This window comes from Dictyostelium purpureum, assembly GCF_000190715.1.
Source record: "Dictyostelium purpureum unplaced genomic scaffold DICPUscaffold_137, whole genome shotgun sequence".
NCBI lineage: Eukaryota > Evosea > Eumycetozoa > Dictyosteliales > Dictyosteliaceae > Dictyostelium > Dictyostelium purpureum.
In genome coordinates, this window is record NW_003519474.1 from 39,248 (window position 1) to 55,877 (window position 16,630).

Here is a 16,630-nt window from a genome sequence, read left to right on the forward strand (position 1 = left end):
AAAATCCACTAAAATAACTAAAGTTGCTGCCAACTAAATTTATATATTAAAAGCTAATAAATAAAATAATTTTTAATATTTAAATTGTAAAATAAGTTATATATATATATAAATATATATTAAATAAATCAACCAATGATTATAATTAAAGTATATGATGACAAATTTAATATTTTTATTAATAAATAGAATGTTTTATATTTTTTTTATTATTTTTTTTTTATAAAACTAAAATTACACTAAATGATTAGTTTTAAGTTAATCACTTATTTTAATATTATTGTTGTTATTGTTAATTATTATAAATTATTATATTAATTATTATTGGTTTTTTTTTTTTAATTTTTTTATTATTATTATTTATTAATATGAACCTTCTTCGGCATCAAGTTTCAAAGCACCTTCTTGAATATCAATAGTAGTTTGATATTTATTGATAGCATCGGTTAATACATAGTGTAATTGTTTACCTTCACCTTTATTACAGATAATTTTCCTTTTATTACTTTCGGATTTAAATTTGATCCAAACGACATCGTCCTCATCTTTGTCAAGAGTGACTTCTTCGATACCAGCAAAACTATTTTCAGATTTAATTCTTTGTTGGTCTAAATTTAAGAGTGAGTCAATTGTCAGTTTAAAAATACGTTCTTGATGTTTGCCTACATTGTTTACTTTGATAACTTTATATTCGGTTGGTAAAGATTTTGCAGATCTACTTGAAAGACCCATTTTGAAACCAGTTTCAAAGATATCTTGTAAAATATGATCTCTTTCCAACTCATCGTTGCAAACATATTTACGACTGGTGCTATCACCCAATTTGTCTTTATCTTTATTTGAATGATTGACACTGTTGTTGCTGCTACCACCGCCACCTAATGAGAGGAAACCGATTCTATTTGTTAATGATTGATTTTTACCAAATGTACATGAGGAAGAGTCAGATAGTCTCATATGGATTTGAAGAGAGCCGATTCTGGAGCTAATTTCGTCAATTTCGTCAATTCTTTTTTCATTTTGAATTCTATGTGTTTTTGGATCAATATTTAAAAGAGAATTGCTTGTAAACTTGATTAGTCTTTCTTGTTTTTTACCTTTTGAATTGATTTTAACGACTCTGTAACTCTTTGTAATAAAATCTTTACTGGTTTCTGGTAATGCAATATTTTCTGCTTCGATATATTGAGTTAGTTCTTTCCAATTATAAATATCATGAATCTTTCTCTTTAACTTTCTACTTGTAAAGGCACTCATAAAATAAACAACAGCCCTAGTATAAGCTGATGGATGTACAATAAAAATTTTATCTATATTTTTTTTATACCTATTAAAAAAAAATATTAGTATTTGATTTTTTTTTAAAATTTAATAAATTAAGGATATCTTACTTTCTTGAAAAAATTTCAGCTAACTTTGGTAAATGAGTAAAAATTGCCTTTTTTAATTCATTGGAAATATGAGCCCATGACATATCGACAACTAATGTGTATGGACTATTGGTATGAGGATCCATAACTTTGAATATATGAGCAATAAGTGGATTAACGTTATCGAAAACTTCGGGTTTAACACGGTTTACAATTAAATAGAATACAGATCTATCATTCTTGTCATTTGGGCCCTGGAAAAGGAAACGAGCCCTCTCTAACATATGGGTGCAATCTTCTAAAGCTGTACCGATTGAGCCATTGTTTTCTGTATTTGGTTCTTCTGAAGCATCGGTTTCTTTCTTTTTTCTTTCGTTTTTGGTTTTTGGTGATGGACCCAACTCCTTTAAAATATCTGTAACTCTATTTGCTGTTTTTATACAACCATTACCCGGTGTTGAAAGTTTGCTCACTATCTTTTCTTTATATAAATCGAATATTCTATGAAGGTCGAATAAATCACTGATCTGAATGTTTTTGATATAGGAATCCCAACTACCGCCACCGCTGCTACTGACACTACCTGCCAAATTGCCACTACTTCCGCTGCTTTTCATTGAACCGCCTTTATTTGATGATGAGGATGATTGAAGTGCTGTTGATCCATTGTTTGCAATTGGTGGTGTCGAAACTGTGCCTGATGGAGTTGTTGCTAACCATTTAGATCCACCTAATACTGGTTTACTCCAACCATTTGGATTTGAATTTGGATTAGCTGCTGCTGCTGTTGGTGGTACTGTTGTTGGTGTACTTGTAGAAACATTTGTTGTTGGTTTACCTTCTAAATCTATCCATTTATTAGTTGGTGTATTTATTGGATCTTTACAAATTAATGTAAAATAACTTGACATCTTTTCTTTATTATCAGTAATGAAACTATTCATACATGTCATAAAATCTTCTTTTCCACCAAATAAAACACCATTGGATGCATTCTAAGATAAAAAAAGGTATGATTAATAAGTTGTTTTAGTTTTTAAATTTATATTAGCTGTAAACATACTTGTAAAACTTTAGCTAAAAGTACAAGATTTCTCTTTGCTCTTTTTGATGGTACAACTTCTGATGATAATAATTTTGAATATTCTGGTGTGACAATAGCTGGAGAAAAGAAACGTAACATAATGAAACCACCAACTAATGGAGCTAATGATTCTGGAGCATATCTTAAAGCACTTTCGGCAGTGTAATCTGCGATTGCTCTAATTTCTCTTGGCATCTCCTCTACAACGACTGGATCTGTAATTCTATCTAAAAACATTTGAGCGACTTGATGTAAACTTGTTTGATTTTCTTTTAGTTCTAATTCCTGATGTTTTCTTTCATATTCTATTGCTCCATCTTCAAAATAATCATTAAGTTTTCTAAAAAAAAGTAAAAAGAAAAATAGAAAAAGAAAAAATATTAGAAATCTATGGTGGTATTTATATTTTGATAATTTATAATTTGTGCTTACCTTGGGTCAATTTCTAATTTTAAATCGGTATCTAATACAACTTTGGTAACTAAATCACTTAATACAAATCTTAAATAATTTGCACCAATTAAACGCACATAGGCACCTTCAATTTTATTTACAATACTATTACCACGAAGAATAGATCCTTCACCTTCTGCTAAAACCTTGGTATTGAATTCGTTATAAATTAAATCTTTGATTAATGGTAATGTTTTATTTGCTGCTGTAAAAATATTAACTATATTTTTTGAAAATGAATCAACTTCTGAATTATCAATAATATTTGCAAATGATCTTGTAAATCTATAATAAAAAAAAATTATAAATTAATTTTAATTTGAATATCGTTTAATCTATATATCTATATATCTATATCTGCATACATTGTATCTTTAATAATAATATCTGTTAACTCTCCATAAAGTTGTGTTGAATTTAACCAAGCACTCTTTTTCCACTGTAACTATAATCGGGAAATAAACAAATTAGTATAAATATTTATATAAATAACTATAACTATAACTAAACTATTTACTTACTGATAACTTGTCGGTATCCATGTTTAATTGGTTTTATTTGATTAATAAATATAAATTTTACTATACAAACTTTTTATAATACAAAAAATTAAAAAAAAATAAATTATTATAATAATTTAAATAATAATAATAATGATAATAATTATTTTAAAATTAATTTAAAAAATAAAAAAATAATATGTTTTTTTTTTTAAACAGATTTCGATGTGTGTTTGATGTGTTTGGTATGTATTATAATAAATAAAATCTTTTTATATATGTATATGTGGTGTATATATGCAAATTTATTAATATATACTAAATTAGTAAACAATCAAATCCACACCAAACAAAAAAAAAAAGAATATGTATATCTCTTTTTTTTTTTTTTTTTTTTTTTTGCAAAAAGGCAATGGGTAAAAAATAAATAAAATAAAAATAAAAAATTTTAAAAAATTTTAAAAAAATAAAAAAAAAAAAAAGAAAAAAAGATATTATTTTTTTGATTTTTTTCGAAAACCTAAAAAAAAAAAAAAAAAAAAAAAAAAAAAAAAATATTTTAAATTTGTAATTAGATTTGATGATGGTGATTAATTCCCAGTGGGAAAGATTCTTTTTTTGTTTTGTTATTCTAATAAAATTATAAAAGTTATAATAAAAGTAATAATAAAAATAAAAATAAAAATATAAAAATTTAAAAATAAATTTATTTTTTTAAATTATAAAAAATATCTAGAAAGGACATAACCAATCACTATTTGCCAATTTAAATATAAGAATTTTCTTTTTTTTTCTTTTTTTTTTAATTAACAAACCCATTTGGGCATTTTATTTATGTTTTAAAAAGGTTGTGGATGGTAACTTTTTTTGTAAAGAAAAAAAAAAAGTATAAAAAATTATTTTATAGAGTATTGTTATTGATATAATATTATTAAAAGAAGGATAGATGTTCTTTCTTTGAGTTTAATGGCGGTGTGAATGTATGAAGGGTTTTAAAAAATTGGATGGTTTGGATATATATATATGGTAATAAAGGATTTGGAAAAAAAAAAACTATAATAATTGATTTTAAATAATTTAACAGCAAGATTTCTTTTGACCATTCATTTGATTTAAATCCATTTGTTTTTGTGCAACCTCGCTATTCCTCATGCTAAATCATCAAATATATTGTATTATAATTAGTATACCTGTAATAGTAATAGTAAATCTATATTATATTTTACTTACGTTGCTTCAATATCTTGAACTAAAATATCAAATACTTGAGTAATACCGCTATTTTCTTTAGCAGAGACTTCTAAAAATTTAGTTTTTAATTGTTCAGCCATTTGTTGACCTTGTTCAAAAGTTACTTTTCTTTGGGATGCTAAATCGGATTTATTACCGACCAATATAATAATCATACCATCTTGTGTGTTTTGATTAATATCTTCGACCCAATTTTTACATCTTTCAAATGATTTTGGATCAGTAACGTCATATACCTAAAATATAAAAATAGAATTAATTAACCATCGCCTTTGTTTTTTTTTTATTATTTATTTATTATTTTGATTTACGTACAACAATAACACCATGTGATCCTCTATAGAAAGTTTGTGTAATTGATTTAAATCTTTCTTGACCTGCTGTATCCCAAAGTTGTAATTTAACAGTTTGACCTGTCTCTTTATTTCTAATTGTTTTTACATTAAAATCTACACCTAAAGTTGGTGCAAAATGTGGTGTAAATGTATTATCTGTAAATCTAACTAATATACTTGACTAAATAAATAATAAAATTAAATTAATATCTTTTTGTATACTATTATTATTATTTTTTTAATATCTATTTACTTTTCCAACACCACTTTCACCAACTAAAATAATTTTAAATAAGATTTCTTCACTAAAATTGTAATAAATATATGTTAGTTTTACTATTTCAATAGAAAAAAACTATTTTATATGTGAAAAAAAGGTTTTTTTATTTTTTTTTTGAAATTTTTTTTTACTGGTCATCGAAATCGATTTCTTTATTTTTTTCACCATACTATTTATCTATTTTATTAAATAAATAAAGTAAAAAAAAACAAAACCTGTGTTGCTATTGATTCTAATATTAATAACATACTCTGCCATGTTTATTGAAATGTATATATATAAATATTTATAATATTTTAAATGATCTACTATATGCTATAAAAAAAATAAAAAACAATATATAAAAAAATTTAAAAATAAAAAAATTAAAAAAAAAAAAATAAATTTGAAAAAAAATAAAAAATAAAAAAATAAAAATTTTTCAATAATTATTGAAAAAATAAAAAAAAATTATGATAAATAAATAAATAATATATTAAATTATTATTATTATTTTTACAAGTATCTTTTATTTTATTTTTTTATTTTTATTATTTTTTTCATTTTTTATTATTTTTTTATCCAATGTTTTTCTCTATAGTATAAATATATTGGAGTATAATAAGCCACATATACACACAAATTATCTTAAACAAATTAAAATTTAAAATAAACCCTATTGTGATTAAAATAAAAATAAAATGAAAAAATAAAAAAATAAAAGATATATTCTTTATATAAAGAATATATCTTTTTTAAAATTCTTAAATTGGAAATTAATTACTTTTATTATAATGTCGTTTATATAATTTTTTTTTTTTTAATTATTTAAATATCTAACCCCATTGTTTTTACTTTTGTTATTTTTAGTATTATAAAAAGTAATAAAAAAAAAAAATAAAAAAATATAAAAAATAAAAAAAAATAAATAAAAAGAAAAAAATAAAAATAAAATATTATTATTATTAATTATTAATTATTGATTATTATTGATTATTATTGATTAATATATTGTTTTTGATATTTTTTGATATTATAAATAAATTTTAAAGTTTAATTTCACCCAAATAAATTGATTTATCAGAAGAGGCGGAAGCAATAATTGGTTCGTTTGGATGGAATGCTACTTCATTAACGGTACCATTGTGACCAGGTAAACAGTATTGTATCTTTGTTGTATTTGAATCCCAAATATAAACTTGACGATCGGAGGAGCCAGTGGCCACTCTTCTTGAATCTGGTGAAAATGAACATTTGATTAAATTTTTTTCAAAATTATTTTGGGCACCTATAAATGTTTTAATATTTCTATTTTGAGGGGCATAGGGTCTAATATCCCATTGTCTGAGTGTGTTATCCATAGAGTTTGATAAGAGATAGGCACCATCTTTGCTAACACTCATACCCGAAATGGTATCTTGATGACCATTCATTGTTATTAATGGTTCTTCGTCGTTACGTAAATCCCAAATACGAATGATATTATCTAAACCACCACTAATTAATTGATCAGATGCATCTGAAAAACATACGCTTGTAATTGGGTATTTATGTTTGAGTGTATGAGTGCTTCCTTTGCTACGTGTATCGAATACTCTTGCTGTGCCATCATCTGATCCTGATGCTACCAATGGTGGTCCACGTCTAGCTGGATAACATGAATTTACTACTGCTGTATGTTCACGAATTCTTTTTATTAATTCTCCTTTATTTGCATCCCATACACCAATAGATTTATCAGTGCATGCTGAATAAATTTCGTTTGAATCTGTTGACCAATGTAATTCTAAAATTGTTCCTTTATGTCCTTTTAATACAGAATAATTTATACATTCACCATAAACATTCCATAAAACTAATAAATTAATTTTATTATTGTTAATATTAATGCTATTATTGTTATACTATAACTATTAATGAATGAGTTCTGTTTACATACATATTTCTTTATCAAAACCACCGCTTGCTAAAGCAGTACCATATGAATTAAATTTACAAGTATAAACTTCTCCTTTGTGCCCTGTTAATTGAATAATTGGATGCTCTAATTTTGATGTTCTTTCAGTACCCAATATAATTTCTCTACCTTCACCTTTGGTTATTACTGCTAGTTCTCCTTTTTGTTTTTTTATTCTACCACCACTACTACCATTATTATTATTATCTACTAAAACAATACCATTTTCATTTTTTCTTTTATTATCCATTATTATTATTATTTATTTTATTGATAACTTTTATTTTTTTAAAAAAAAGTTATTTATAATGAAAAAATAAATTGAAGTAGTGTGGTGTTTATTCAACTATTTAATTGTTAACAGTTGAGGTAATTAAAAAAAAAAAAAAAAAAAAAAAATTTTAAAATATTTGAAAAAAATTAAAAAAAAACAAAAAAATTTAAAAATAATTAATTTTTTTTTTTAAAAAATTATTTTGGGTGTGAATGATTTATTTATGGATACTTTTGGTTTATAAAAGGAATCTGGGTTAGAGTTTTTTTCCATTTTTTAATCTGTAATGTTTATATCTAAATAAAATAAAAATTAAAATAAAACAAATTAGTAAATATATTTTGATATTTATGAGATTATTATTGATCACTTACGTATAATATAATAAAACTAATAATGGTAATAATAAAATAAAAATTATAATAAATATTTGTTTTAAATCTCTATAGCTTTCATAAGTATTATCAATCCAAACCCTTCTTGGATGGTTTTTATCGAAATAACAACTGATGGTTCCATCAGATGGGACTTGTCTTAATACGCATCCTGGCTTAAGTGCTGATGCGCCAATACAGGGCTCTTCGATTTGATAGTATGTGCTGGTGATTTCGGTGCCATTGGCAATATATCTGAATGTATAGGTCACCTCGTAGTCATATAGTCCATTGTCTTTTGGTGGACCATACACTTTTGAATCTTTTGAAACTAAAGTACAAATAGTTGGAACTGGATCTTTTTCTATATTATCCGAAATTAAAACATACCAAAGCATTACAAATAAACCACACCATATTAATGAGTACACCAAAAACGAAACTCCAAATGTTTTAAATTTGCATTCATGTGAAAAATAAAAAGAGTCCTTTTTATTTTTTTTATTTTTATTTTTACTATTCTCTTCGATATCACCACCATTGGTTATTATTGGCTCTTGAGGTGTTTGTATTTGTGTTTGTGGATATACAGGTGGTGGCAAATAGGTCTGAGCAGGCATTGATTGTTGAGGTGGAATATATGGCTGTTGGTTGGATTTGTATTGTCCTATTGTTCCAACCCATTGGTTGTATATATCTTGAGTGTGGGTATCAATAATCCACCACATGCTTTTGTTTATTGTTTTTAAGGTGATAGTAAATGATGGTTGTGGATTCATAGAGTCCATTTCAATTTCGTTGATTGTTTTTGGTGATATCGAGTTTACATCATTTTCCTCTATATCTACATCATTAAAATATATTGTTACATCTGGTATTTTGGTTTTATATTTAATTGTAAAGCTGTTATTATTTAATGTTAAATCGACTCTTTCCCTAAAAATAAAAAAAATTTTGTTAATTTTTTATAAATAATGATTTTAATTTTTTATAATCTAATATTTACCATGGTGTTTTACCTCTTTCATTTTTTACTTGTATGTTTAGGCTGTACATCTATTTATTCTATCTAATAATATACATTAAAAAAAAAAAAAAAAAAAAAAATTAAAAAAAAAAAAAAAAAAAGATATTTATAAAAAAAAAATAAAAAAAAAATATATAAAATGGTTCCAAAATGACACAATAAAATACAACCATACGGTTTTAGATATTTAAAGTGTTTTTTTTTTTTTTTTTTAATTTTTTATTTTATTTTCGTATTTATAATTTAGTTTAAAATTTCATCAATTACCCTATTTGCTGATGATAATGCACCTTCCATATGACCATACCATTCATTCGATGTTTCAGTACCAGCCCAATGGATATTTTTAAATGGTTTTGGATAGTCACTACTATTTGATGAATAGTTGGCATCGGGTGCGCAGATAGCAGTAAAACAACCACCAGAGAATGAATCTTCGTTCCAATTTTTTTCGTTATAGTAAATAGGATGCAATGCCTCTACGCCCCAGTATTTAGCATATTGAGAAAGTATGGCATGCTTTCTTTCATCAACTGTTTTAGAACTCCAAAATTTAACATCGTCGCTACCAACAATAAACCCAACAATAGAGTTCACCCGGTTATCGTGGGTGCAATTATCAAATGTGTCTTTTATTGGGCCTTCAAAAGAGATTATTTTTCCACTGTAGCCCTTTTCCCTCCAAAATGCAGTTTTATACACAACAACAACTTTAATGGCGTTTCCATGGTCCAATTGACTTATATATAATTTTTTCTTTAAAGGAAGTTTTGGATAAAACGAAACAAGTTTCGTTAAAGCAGGGGGTATAGTTACAATAAGTTTTCGACAGTAAAATCTACGGTTAGTTTCGGTGGTTATTTTAATCAGGTTGTTTGGGTTAGTTTGGTTTATTTCAATTACCTTGCTATTTAGTCTAAAGTGTTTTTTACCGATATATTGGGCCATTCTTTCAGATATTAATTGTGATCCGCCAATAACTCTTTCATATTCGGTTGTTTGATCATTCGACATAAATACACCTTCCAAACTCCCCACCGACTTTATATACTTCATAAAAAACAAAACACTTATATCTTTAGAACTTGAAGCAATTGACATTTTAGTTACCCAATCAAAAAAAATCAACACTTTTTCAGTGGCATTTTTTTTATTTTTTTCACTGATCAACCAATCATGAACAGACAAAGCATCCAAACTATCAACTAATTCTTTAGAGTTGTTCAAATTTTTAAAGTTTATTTTGGATAGTGTTAAATCAAACTCTTTTATAAAATAACTTAAATTTTCAATACCAAAATCATCGAAGCTAAAACAATCTTCATCCACCTCTTTGCTGGTAATAGAGTCCACGGCAACTACAGTTTTACCGTCATAGTATTGCTTATAAGTTTTCAGATTCAGCTCTTTTACAAGTTTGCTTAAGAGCGGGCTGTTGCTGCCTATCCACTGGCCACCCAATTCAATCCACTTGTTTTTCCCAAGTTTAATTGTTTCCGTTCTTCCTCCAAACCTCTATTTATATAAATAAAGTTAGTTTACTAAATTATAATTATTTTATATTTTTTTTATTACATTTCTCGCCTCTAACAAAAGAAAAGAATCTAATCCTTTTTCCTTTAATTTATAAGCACAATTTAAACCTGATAAACCTCCACCAATAATTATACAGTTGTATATTGTATTATTTTTAGTATTTATAATTTTAAAATCATTGTTAATATTCATTTTTATAATTCTATGATAATGTATATATTGTTTTAGAATAATATAATTAATATTAATTATCTTTTTTCAATATATTGTATTAAATATTTAACTATATATACCATTCATGTTTAGTGTCGATAAAAATTAAAGTGTATGTAAAATAATAATCAAAATCAATTCTGTATTGTTCTAATGGAGACATTTATATTGATGTTCCCTGTTCAAAAAAAAATAATTTTTATTTTTTTATGGGGTATTTTTTTGTTTTTTTATTTGAAAATTACATGATAATATTCTTCATCTCTTTAAATTTAATTTTTTATTAAATTTTGAAAAAGATATTTCAGAATAGATTATCTAGGGGTATAAAACAAATAGACTTTTTAATTAAAAAAAACAAAAACAAAAACAAAAAACAAAAAACAAAAAAAAATAAACAAAAAAAAAAAGAGGTTTTAATAATTATAAAAGTTATTTGTTTATTTAAAATTAAAAAAATTATAGAGATAGAACAAATAGCGCTATAGATTATAAATTAAAAAAATTAAAAAACACCCAAAAAAAATAGTTTTTTTAAAAAAAAAAAGGTTCAGATTTTATTTGTTTAATTTAACCCATTTTAAAAATAAATATAAATCTTTATGACTTTTAAAATAATAATTAAATAGTTTAATAGTTGACCGTCTATATTATTACCATTAATATTGATACCTATTGTGGTATTATTATCTACATTATTACTATTATCTTTATTGCTGTTATTTTACTATTATTAATTTATTAGCAGCGGTTCTATTGAAATTATATTACTATGATTCTTTTGAAAATTTCTCTATTTTGTTTTATTGGAGCTGTATTTTCCGATACTGTATAAATAATTCAAGGTTAATTGAAATATTATAAATATTTTTTTAATATATTGATATTACAAGCTAAAGATTCCCATGACTGTGGTGATATTAATTCTAAACAATTCATTGTAAATTTCTAAAATTCGATAATTTTGAATAGTTGAATATCATCCTCTGACCTGTTTTATTGACTTGTGCTTTAAATTTTTTTTCAGTACTAGTTTATATCTAAAAATTGTTTTAACTTTATCTAATCACAATTTTTAATTGCTTCTTTTAGTACTTGGGCGGGCTACAATGTGACCTTCGATTAAATTCAAATTTGAATACTCCAATGATTTCTCGTCGGTGGGCATTTACTTATTTCAATTTTTATTCTCTAATTGATCGATTGAGATTTTAGTAAAATACTGTTAGAATGTATTCATTATTATTATTTTTCATTTTATCATTATAATACTATTACTATTTAATTATTATAAATATTATTAATAATTATTTATTTATTTTATTTAAATAGAAATTAAAAAAAAATTATTTAAAAATGCGTAAAAAAAAAAAAAAAAAAAAAAATATAAAATAAATTTTTTTTTTTTAAAAACACTTGTTATAGACTGGTATCCAAAATATAAATTTTTTATATTTTTTTATTAATAATTATTTTGAAAAATAGGGAGACAAGCTTTCGTTTTAATTTTTTTTTTTTTTATTTTAATTGAAAAAAAGATTGTATTTTTTTTTTGTTATAATTGTATTATTATTGTATAATCTTTTTTTTATTAATTAAAAATAGAAAAATGATTAAAAAATTTTATTGTTTTATTTTTTTATTATTTTTTTTTAAACTTTCAAAATCAGCAATACCCCAAGCTGAATATGATTGTTATAAGAGCTTTGTCGAAAAATTTGGATTAAAAATTAATTATCCAAGTAACTATTATTTTTAGAAATATCTTTATAATATTATTTTAAAGTTTATTAATTTTTTAATTTATATTTATAGGTACAAATGGGGTTTACCCAGACAGCTCATTTTGTCCATATTCCAATTGCCATAGCAATGGATCTATTAGTATATTTTCAGGCAAAGTAGGTAACGGTGAAAATCCTACAGACGGCGAAACAGTATCGGTTAATGATCTTTTGTGTTTCCCATATATAACTCAGATTTATTTAGAAAAAATAGAACCATCTGAGGAGCTTATTTACTATAAATTCCCAACAGTTGTAAAAGTATTCTATATCTATAATAATTTAAAACAATTTACACAAAAATTACCAGAACTAAACTCTTTGTGGGTAGATTATTATTATTTAAAAAAAAAACAAAAATACTAATATTTTATTTAAAAATATAATAGCTATATTGAAACTAATGGACCTATAACCAATATAAAGATGTCTTATTTAAATGATATAAGGTCTTTTACATTCTATAGTACTATGAGATATCCAACCCTCGAGGTTGATAGCGGGGCAGATAAAAAAAATTTAAGGACATTAATAGTAAATGCAGGAAATTTACCAGATTTTAGGGATTATCAATTTGATAGCGTTAGACTTTCTTTTAGTTCTCTCAATCCATCTGATATCCTTACAAATTTCCAATATTTAAATTCTACAGATGTTCAATTTTCATTTAAATCAACAATTCCTTTTTATCTTCACTTAAACTCTTATATTAAAACCATGTATCATTATTTTGGTGACTTTGAATCAACAACTCAATTCTACGATATGTCAAATCTTGTCAATTATCAATCTATCAAAATGAGCTTAGTTGGTAATGTAACCCTTTATCAAAATAAAATTCCATTTAAAGTTAGCCCAACCACAAATCTTGCATTTTCAATGACCCCATTTAATACATTACCAATCTCCGCCGAACTACCCCCAGTTACTGATGTTGGCTATTTAAAAACTGCAAGCTATACAGATGGCTACCTATCAGGAGATTTACCAGAATATAATGGCCAAGGTTCAGCATATTTTTATGACAATAACAAATTAACGGGTACTATACCTGAGTCATGGTGCGGTACTGTTTTATCTGTTGCTAAAAATAAATTAACGGGGTTTGTATATATTATAGTAATAACATTATATTATAATAACAACAATAATAATATTAATCTTTTTATTTAATAATTTATATTTTTTAGTTCTATTCCATCATGTTTTACTTGTTATTTTAAGAGTAACACTGGCTTTGGTGATATTTCTCGACCAGAAAATATTATAAGTACCCAAAACTTTATGTTTGATAGATTTGCAGGTAATAGTTTTTCAAACTATGATAAGAATATTCCATGTACAACTTATAAACCACAAGTTAAATACCATAATCAAACAACTATTATACTTAGCGGTATTGATATTGGTCATCAACTTAACCATTATTTTCTATTTGGGCCAGGTGACTTTAACAGTATGTGTAAGACTGTTCCACAGGCAGTTATTAGATTTGGTTATGAATATTATTGTAATCAACCCATGAGTCTTCAAAAAAAAGAATTCATCACATTATATAATATCGGTAATAATATTGACTATACTTTTTCTTTAGTAAGTAAACCACCAACTTTTACATCAATTATTACAGCTGAAAATAATAAGGTAAATGCAATTGGTACATTCTTCTCGAGTTATTTAGGTCAATCAGAACAAACTATAACTATTGCAGGCACAGATTGTCAAGTAACTAACACTGCATTCACCGGCTTTACTTGCATCACATCAGTCACACTATCATCAGAAAAACAACTAGTTGTAATAAAAAATGATAATCAAACTAAAAAAGTATTTGCAGTTTTCGAAAATAATAGACTCAATAATAAACAATGTCCAAATGATTGTGAAGGCTCACCATCAGGAGATATTTGCGATTTAAGCACTGGTACTTGTGTAGGTTGTCCAAACGATTGTAGTGGCCATGGTTTTTGTAACGAATCAAAAGGTAAAAATAACTTAAAAATAATTTTATAACCATTATTATAATTATTATAATTTTATTAATTGTTTTTTTAAAGGCAAATGTGATTGTAATACCAATTATATAGGTTTAGACTGTTCAGAATTATACATAGAATGTCCAAATGATTGCAGTTCACACGGTCAATGCAACACAAATACTGGGATTTGTCAATGTAACACCAACTATATTCAAGATGACTGCTCAGAATTATACATCCCATGTCCAAACAATTGCAGCTCACACGGTCAATGTAACACTAATACTGGTATTTGTAAATGTGATGACAATTATATTCAAGATGATTGTTCAGAATTATTTATCGAATGTACAGATCCAACATGTTCATCTCAAGGTCATTGTGATACATCAAATGGCATTTGTAATTGTGATAATGGATTCGGTGGTGACAAATGTGAGTTCAGTCAACACTATATTACATCAGTTAACCCATCAAATGAAAATGGTGGTGAAGCAAGCTTCTATGGTAGTTTCGGTGAACAACACAACCAATTATCAGTTATAATCGGATCAAAAACATGTCCAGTTACACACTCTTCAAACGATTTAATTAATTGCACAGCACCACCAGGTAAAGGTATTCACAGTGTAAATATCACTCAAAACAATATTGTTTATATTGGTAAAGATATTTACATTTATTCAAAAGTACCACAAAACATATTCGAATGTCCAAAGAACTGTTCATCACATGGTAAATGTAATACATCAAATGGTAAATGTGAATGTTATTTAGGATATACATCATTTGATTGTGGATCAATGCTCGGAGGAGGAGATAAAGATAATACAACCAAACCAACTGGACCACCAACATCAAATGTAGATAACAGCACAGGTATTGTAGATATTCAAAATGAGAAAATCAACTTTAAAATCTATCTCAAATCATTAAATGAAATAGATATTAATAATAAAATTGTCAAGAGTTATCCATTAGTATCAGATTGGACAGTAAACAAAACACAATCAAACATTTATACATTCGAACAATCACCAAACAAAGATGAATTCAAAGTTATATCAACAATCGAACAAATTGAAAACGATAAATCAGTTTCATTTGCAGGAATCGACTTTTTACTCACCAACAACTCAATTAAATTCACAGTTTCAATTAAAAACTATAAATACCAATCATTCTTAAACACACTTCAACTTGAAATGCAATCAAACACAACCGAATTAACCAATGATGATTGCAACAGTAAAGAAACTCAATTAGACACTGAAAATCTCAAACATCAATATGATCTCAGTTATATTAAACTTTCAAAGAATAATGTCGATTTTGTAGGTAGATTCGTCAACAAAGTAGTATCAGACTCGAAACCAACATTCTTAACAACATCATACACCAAACTCAACGACTCAGTAACTATCACATTACACTTACCACATTGTGTCAATGAATGTTTAATCGATCCAGGTAATATATTAAATTAATTAAAATAATTTTTATTAAACTATTATTTAAATATTAATTTTTTTTTTTAAATAGATTTTTCAGTTTTACTATCATCAGACTTCTCAGATTGCAAATCACCAAAACAAAATATCAAATGGCAAATACCAGTTGGTGTTGTTGTTGGTGTTGTTGGTGCCTCTTGTCTTGGTATCCTTTTCTATAAAAGAAAATCAATTGTGGTAAATGGTCAAAAACTAAAAATGAACCCCGCTAATAAAAAACTTTAAATAGTTTTAATAAATAATCATTCAATTTTTAAATTTATTCCTTTTTCTTTTTAAAAAAAAAAAAAAATTTTAAAAAAAAAAAAATTATTTCTTATTCTTGGGCAATTTTAAAATATTAAATTAATTCAATACAATTTTTTCACAAATATCTTTTTTTGCCAAAAAAAAAAAGATATTTGTGAAAAAATTATGAGCTGGGTTGATTATGAAAAAATCACTTCCCACGTTGATATTCAAAAAAAAAAAAATTATATGCGAAATAGCTTTGGGCTGGGTCGGCATTGAAAAAAACACTTCCCACATTATTAACCAAAAAAAATAAAAATTAAAAAAAAATAATTAAATTTAAAAATTAAAAAAAATCCATCATAATATCTTGTCTTGAAATCTGGAATCTGGTCATTGGAAATTTATCCAAACCCGTTTTTATTAAAAAAAAAATTTAAAAAAATTAAAAAAAAATATTTTGAAACCGTTGTTGATATCACATTATTTTTT

General features: G+C 25.1%; 5 protein-coding genes across 5 annotated transcripts; 1 reads left to right on the top strand and 4 right to left on the bottom strand.

Moving 5' to 3' along the window:
* Positions 1 to 363: 363 nt before the first annotated feature.
* DICPUDRAFT_79326 (uncharacterized protein) lies at positions 364 to 3,449 on the bottom strand (the record flags this gene model as incomplete). The annotated part of the gene is made up of 6 exons (XM_003288488.1): positions 364 to 1,327; positions 1,392 to 2,365; positions 2,434 to 2,794; positions 2,887 to 3,192; positions 3,273 to 3,352; positions 3,429 to 3,449. The coding sequence occupies 6 exons, from the start codon at positions 3,447 to 3,449 to the stop codon at positions 364 to 366; spliced, it is 2,706 nt and encodes a 901-aa protein (XP_003288536.1).
* A 762-nt stretch (positions 3,450 to 4,211) lies between these two features.
* DICPUDRAFT_47972 (Rab GTPase) lies at positions 4,212 to 5,609 on the bottom strand. Its single transcript, XM_003288489.1, has 5 exons — positions 5,524 to 5,609; positions 5,247 to 5,298; positions 4,974 to 5,174; positions 4,638 to 4,894; positions 4,212 to 4,560 (listed from the first exon to the last, which is right to left on the bottom strand). Exons 1-5 carry the CDS (start codon positions 5,529 to 5,531, stop codon positions 4,485 to 4,487), a joined length of 594 nt encoding a protein of 197 aa, XP_003288537.1. The 5' UTR covers positions 5,532 to 5,609; the 3' UTR covers positions 4,212 to 4,484.
* Positions 5,610 to 6,298: 689 nt separating this feature from the next.
* On the bottom strand, positions 6,299 to 7,459 carry DICPUDRAFT_152778 (uncharacterized protein; the record flags this gene model as incomplete). Its single annotated transcript, XM_003288490.1, has 2 exons — positions 6,299 to 7,107; positions 7,192 to 7,459. The coding sequence occupies 2 exons, from the start codon at positions 7,457 to 7,459 to the stop codon at positions 6,299 to 6,301; spliced, it is 1,077 nt and encodes a 358-aa protein (XP_003288538.1).
* Positions 7,460 to 7,551: 92 nt separating this feature from the next.
* Positions 7,552 to 10,612, bottom strand: DICPUDRAFT_152779 (uncharacterized protein; the record flags this gene model as incomplete). The annotated part of the gene is made up of 4 exons (XM_003288491.1): positions 7,552 to 7,555; positions 7,858 to 8,793; positions 9,192 to 10,399; positions 10,460 to 10,612. The coding sequence occupies 4 exons, from the start codon at positions 10,610 to 10,612 to the stop codon at positions 7,552 to 7,554; spliced, it is 2,301 nt and encodes a 766-aa protein (XP_003288539.1).
* Positions 10,613 to 12,242: 1,630 nt separating this feature from the next.
* On the top strand, positions 12,243 to 16,132 carry DICPUDRAFT_79331 (uncharacterized protein; the record flags this gene model as incomplete). Its single annotated transcript, XM_003288475.1, has 6 exons — positions 12,243 to 12,375; positions 12,449 to 12,740; positions 12,807 to 13,520; positions 13,608 to 14,401; positions 14,475 to 15,866; positions 15,939 to 16,132. 6 exons carry the CDS (start codon positions 12,243 to 12,245, stop codon positions 16,130 to 16,132), a joined length of 3,519 nt encoding a protein of 1,172 aa, XP_003288523.1.
* Between the last annotated feature and the right edge of the window lie 498 nt (positions 16,133 to 16,630).